Below are 6858 nucleotides of genomic sequence, written 5' to 3' on the forward strand. Positions count from 1 at the left end.
ATCACTGACCTCACTTGTTCTGCAACTACCCATTCAGGTATATCACTGACCGCACTTGCACTTTAACTATCCATTCAGCTATGTCAGTGACCGCACTTGTACTGTAACTACCCTTTCAGCTTTATAACTGACCTCACTTGTACTGTATCGACCCATCCAAAAATATATCACTGACCTCACTTGTACTGCAACTACCCAACCAGATATAACACTGACCTCACTTGATCTGTAAATACCCATCCAGATATATCAATGACCGTTTTTGTACTGTCACTATCCATTCAGCTACATCACTGACCGCACTTGTACTATAACTACCCATTCAGCAATATCACTGACTTCACTTGGACAGGAACTACCCATCCAGATATATCAGTGACCTCACTTGTTCTGTCACTAGACATTCAGCTTTTTCACTGACCTCACTTGTACTGTAACTACGCATCCTGATATATCACTGACCTCACTTGTACTGTGACTACCCTTCCAGATATATCACTGACCTCACTTGTACTGTGACTACCCTTCCTGATATATCACTGACCTCACTTGAACTGTAACTACCCATCCAGATATATCACTGACCTCACTTGTACTGTAACTCAACATCCACATATATCACTGACCTCACTTGCACTGAAACTACCCTTCCAGATATATCACTGACCTCACATGTATTGTAACTACCCATCCTGATGAATCACTGACCTCACTTGTACTGTGACTACCCATCCAGATATGTAACTGACCTCACTTGCACTGTGACTACCCACCAGATATATCACTGACCTCACTTGAACTGCAACTACCCATCCTGATATATCACTGACCTCACTTGTACTGTCACTCAACATCCACATATATCACTAACCTCACTTGCACTGAAACTACCCTTCCAGATATATCACTGATCTCTCTTGTAATGCAACTATCCGTCCAGAAATATCACTGACCTCACCAGTACTGCAAATACCCTTCCAGATATATCACTGACCACACTTGTGTTGTAACTACTCTTCCAGACATATCACTGACCACACTTGCACTGTAACTACCCATCCAGATATATCACTGACCTCACTTGTTCTGTAACTATCCATCCAGATATATCACTGACCGCACTTGTACTGCAACTATCAATTCAGCAATATCACAAACTTCACTTGTGCAGCAACTACCCATCCAGATATATCAGTGACCTCACTTGTACTGTAACGACCCATTCAGATATATCACTGACCGCACTTGTACTGCAACTATCAATTCAGCAATATCACAAACTTCACTTGTGCAGCAACTACCCATCCAGATATATCAGTGACCTCACTTGTACTGTAACGACCCATTCAGATATATCACTGTTCTCACTTGTACTGCAACTACTCATCTAGATATAACAATAACCTCACTTGCACTGTAACTACCAATCCAGATATACCGCTGACCTCACTTGTACTGTAACCACACATCCAGATATATCACTGACCCCACTTGCACTGTAACTATCCAAGCAGATGTATCGCTGACCTCACTTGCACTGTAACTATCCATCCTGATGTATCACTGAACTCACTTGTACTGTAACAACACTTCCTGATATATCACTGACCCCACTTGTACTGGAACCAGCCATTCAGCTTTATCACTGACTCATTTGTACTGTCACAACCCTTCCTGAGATATCACTGACCTCACTTGTACTGTAATTACCCATGCAGATATATCATTGACCTCACGTGTGCTATAACTACCCATCCAGATATATCACTAACCTCACTTGTACTGTAACAACCCATCCAGATATATCACTGACCTCACTTGTCCTGTAACTAACCGTCCTGCATATCTGTGAGCTCACTTGTACTGTAACTACCCATCGACTTTATCGCTGACCTAACTTGTACTGGAACTCCCCATCCGGATATATATCACTGACCACACTTGAACTGCAACTACCCATCCAGATATATCGCTGACCCCACTTGTACTGTAACTATCCATCCTATATATCACTGACCTCAAATGTACTGTAACTACCCATTCAGCTGTATCACATACCGCACTTGTACTGTAACTACGCATTCAGCTATTTCACTGACAGCACTTGTACTGTAACTACCCATCCAGCGATATCACTGACCTCACATGAACTGTAACTACCCATCCAGCTATATCACTGACCTCACTTGTACTGTAACTACCAATCCAGATATATCACTGACCTGACTTGTTCTGTAACTACCCATCCAGATATATCACTGACCGCACTTGTACTGTAACTATACATTCAGCTTTTTCACTGACCTCACTTGCACTGTAACTACCCTTCCAGATAGATCACTGACCTAACTTGTACTGTAACTATCCATCCAGATATATCACTGACCTCACCAGTACTGCAAATACCCTTCCAGATATATCACTGACCTCTCTTGTACTGTAACGACCCATCCAGATATATCACTGACCTCACTTGAACTGTAACTTTCCATCTAGATATAACAATAACCTCACTTGTACTGCAACTACGAATCTAGATATACCGCTGACCTCACTTGTACTGTAACCACACATCCAGATATATCACTGACCCCACTTGAACTGTAACTACCCATCTAGATATAACAATAACCTCAGTTGTACTGTAACTATCCACCCAGATATACCGCTGACCTCACTTGTACTGTAACTGCCCATCCAGATATATCATTGTCCTCACATGCAATGTAACCAATCATCCAGATATATCACTGACCCCACTTGTACTGTAACTACCCGTGCAGATATATCACTGACCTCACTTGTACTCTAACTACCCATCCAGATATTTCACTGACCAAACTTGTACTGTAACTACCCATCCAGACAGATCCCTGATCTCACTTGCTCTGTAACTAGACAACCAGATATGTCGCTGTCCTTACTTGTACTGCAAACACCCATCCAGATATATCACTGACCTCACTTGTACTGTAACTACCGATCAAGATATATCACTGACCTCACTTGCACTGTATCTACTCTTCCAGATATATCACTGACCTCACTTGTACTGTAACTACCCATGCAGATATATCGCTGACCTCACTTGTACTGCAACTACACATCCAGATATATCACTGACCTCACTTGTACTGTAACTAACCATCCTGATATATCACTGACCTCACTTGTACTGTAACGACACATCATGATATATCATTGACATCACTTGTACTGTAACTACCCATCTAGATGTATCACTGACCTCACTGTACTGTAACTACTCATATATAAGTGATATGCACGATGGCCATTTTAAGTGGTACGCAATACGGCCATTTTAAGTGACTTGAACGACTTCCATTTTAAGTGATCTTCTATGCGACCATTTTAAGTGACATGCATTATGCCCATTTTATTTGATATGCCCTGTGACCATTTTAAGTGACATGCTCTGCACCCAATTTGAGTGATCTGCACTCCGTCCATTTTGAGTGACATGTCGCATGGCCATTTGGACAGCGGCCTTTATAAGTGAAATTCACAGTGGCCATTTTACGTGTTTGCAGTGCAGCCATTTTTTAGTGACCTGCACTGCGGCTACTTCAAGTGACAGACTCTATGGCCATTTTAAGTGATTTACGGTATGGCCATTTTAAGTGACCTGTTCTGCGACTTTTTCAAGTGACGTGCAGTGTGACCATTTAATGCGACATGCACTGCAGCCATTTTAGGTGAGATACATTTCAATCATTTTAGGTCATATGCACTGCGCCACTTTAAGTAATAGGCCCTATGGCCATTTTAAATGATTTGCAGTGTGGTCATTCAAAGTGACCTGTACTGCGACTGTTTCATGGGACATTCCGGGCGGCCATTTGAACTGAAATGCACTGCGAACATTTTAAGTGACATTACATGTGGCTATTTCAAGTGACCTGCAGTGAAGCCATTTGAAGTAACATGCACTGTGGCCATTTTATATAATTATGCACATCGGCCATTTTACATGCTATGCACCGCGACCATTTAACTGACATGCACTGCAGCAATTTAAAGTGAGATGTACCGCAACAATTTTAAGTGAGATGTACTGTGACCATTTTAACTGATTATGCACAGCAACCATTTTAAGTGGCATTCCGTGTGATTATTTGAAGTGATCTGCGCTGCGGCCATTTGACGTGACATGCACCTTGGCCAATTTATATAATTATGCACATCGGCCATTTTACATGCTATGCATTGCGACCATTTAACTGACATGCACAGTGGTCATTTTAAAAGATATTCACTGAGGCTGGTTTGAAATGAGAACAATGCACGGCGATCATTTTCAATGTTTTCCGTCTGCGGCAGCGAATGTATGAGATGTAATGGATTATAAATGAGTATAAAGGACCATAAAGTATAATAAATCATACACAATCACAAAGGATTATAAAGATTTATAAAGTATTAAGCAGAGTTTATAACGGTTATAAAGCGCTATAAAGGTTTACAAATGATTATAAATGGTTATACAGAATTATAAAGGATTCTTTATTTAACAAACGGATTATAAAGATTATAAATGATTATGAAGAGCGCTGGCTGCAGCTTACCGTCACCACTGGTAACAGGCCACGCCCTCACATCAGGGGAAACAGGCCTCGCCCTAACTCCTGGTCACCCTTAGAGTCAGGCCCCGCCCGCAGTACCCATCACCCTTCGAAACTGACCCCGCCCCCACTCTCCATCACCCTGAGAAACAGGCACAGCCCCCACTACACAACACCTTGGGAAACAGGCCCCGACCCCACTCCCCATCACCCTGCGAAAGAGGCTACACCCCTACTCCACTTCACCATGGAAAATAGTCTCCGCCCATACCAGTGGCCACCGTAGCAATGGAAACAGGCCCCAACCCGACTCACCATCACCCGGGGAATTGGCCCCGACCTCACTCCCCATCACCACTGGAAACAGGCCCCGCCTCCACTTTGTCACTGGCGTGGCACGGCACGCCCCAGCGAGGTCACCATTGTAACACGCCCCGCCCCCACTCTGTCTCCATTGTGACAGGTCCCGCACCCGTTTTGTCTCCATAGTTACGGACCCGCCCCAGCTCTGTCTCCATAGTGACAGTCCCCACCCGAACTCTGTCTCCATAGTGACAGGCTCCGCTGGAAATAGTCAATGATTCAGTTCCTCTCATCATCGAATGAATTTAACAATTGAAGTAAGGGGGTATTTCAGCACATTCTTTAACTGCTTTCTGAACTGAGTCTGGGTTCCGGCATAAATCGCAGTGTTTGTGCAGCAACTCAGGAGCTGCAGTATGAAGCCCGATTCCCATAGAAACGGAGGTAAATAAACAGACACAGACCCCAAATACCAGATCTGCCTCCATATCAAAAATACCATTAATACTGCCCACAACAGGTTGAAATTCCCCGAGATAACTGACAGTAAAATGATGGATTTTCTTCGACTCTCCATCTCTGGATCTCTGCGACTCCCCCCGCTGCTGTGAGCTCGGAGTTTCCTGCGTGCTCTGCTGCTCACTAAAATGTGTCTGACGGTGAGAGCATTGAGCAGCAGAATCACCACAAATGGGAGCCCCGGGGTTAAAATGTGGTGGAGGAGCTCGATTGTTACCCAGACACGAGATAACATAACATCCTCTGTTACATCACGAAACCAGCGGTCATTCTCCAGTGAATACTCACCCGTTAACATAAAATACCAGAAGATGTTCTTTAAACAGCTCAGCACACTCACTGTTGCCACAACCACAGCCGATGTTTTCTCACTGCAATATTACTTTTCAGCGTCTGGCAACAAATGGCCACAAATCGATCAAAGGTGAAAGTGACAGTGAACCAGACAGAACAGTCTGTGGCTGCGTGAAGCAGTACAGCATGGATATTGCACACGGGGATGGACTTCAGAAACTGAAACTGTTCCCGATAAACAATGGGAATGTGTCTCAATATCAGGTCCAGGATAATGACCAGTAGATCCGCCTCTGACATGGCAACCAGGTAGCGAGTGACACATTTGGAGGGACTGCACTTTCCCTGAGACAGGATCCCAATCGTCAGCAAGTTAACTGTGAGGAAGACAATTAAACAGAGAAATTATACATCAGGCTGGTGCAAAGTTACCAGTTTGATTGAGGACTTATTGAGACTTATAAATGTGTTCCGGTATCCAGTGATGTATTGAAAAGATTGGACCTGAAAGAACAAATGGGAAGGTCTGTGATACGGTGGAAGGCTAGATAGATTAAATAATAAAAGGATGATATTGAAATTGTTAAACTCAATGTTGATCATAATCCTCCCCCTCTCTGCTTTCCATGTCTGGTTTCAAAACTGTTCCATCTCTAATCTCTCCCAGTTCTGATGAAGGGTCACCGACCTGAGACATTAACTCGGTTTCTCTCTCCACAGATGAAGCCAGACCTGCTGAATATTTCCAGCATTTTTTGTGCTTATTTCAGATTTGCAGCCTCTGCAGCAGTTTCCTGTTGTATAGAAAACTAAATGTTGGACTGATTGAGAGATTCCCTTAACTGTGATAGGCAGCTGGGAATTCAATTATCTCAAAGGCACTATTGGAAATGAGTCCACGGCAAAATCAGTGAAACAAATAATCTCAATCGTCACTAAGGTAACTGAAAACCACATAAATTATCAGGAAATGTTACACCAGGTTTGGAGTAAAAATAACAGTTAGAAGGATTTCGGGGTGACACTTGTACATTCAGTACGTATCTAATTATTGTTCCAGTGACAGGGATTTCTGCTGGTGACGGGAGGATGAATTTAGTGGAGCCAACTGGGGTTCCAACGATGGTCGCAAAGGTGAGGGGAGCAAAGCCTCTGAAAT

General features: G+C 43.3%; 1 protein-coding gene across 1 annotated transcript; it reads right to left on the minus strand.

Moving 5' to 3' along the window:
- Positions 1 to 5178: 5178 nt before the first annotated feature.
- Positions 5179 to 5999, minus strand: LOC137360108 (probable G-protein coupled receptor 139). The gene is made up of 2 exons (XM_068025681.1): positions 5789 to 5999; positions 5179 to 5744 (listed from the first exon to the last, which is right to left on the minus strand). Exons 1-2 carry the CDS (start codon positions 5997 to 5999, stop codon positions 5179 to 5181), a joined length of 777 nt encoding a protein of 258 aa, XP_067881782.1.
- Positions 6000 to 6858: the final 859 nt, after the last annotated feature.

The sequence above is a fragment of the Heterodontus francisci genome, unplaced genomic scaffold, assembly GCF_036365525.1.
Source record: "Heterodontus francisci isolate sHetFra1 unplaced genomic scaffold, sHetFra1.hap1 HAP1_SCAFFOLD_578, whole genome shotgun sequence".
Classification (NCBI taxonomy): Eukaryota; Metazoa; Chordata; class Chondrichthyes; order Heterodontiformes; family Heterodontidae; genus Heterodontus; species Heterodontus francisci.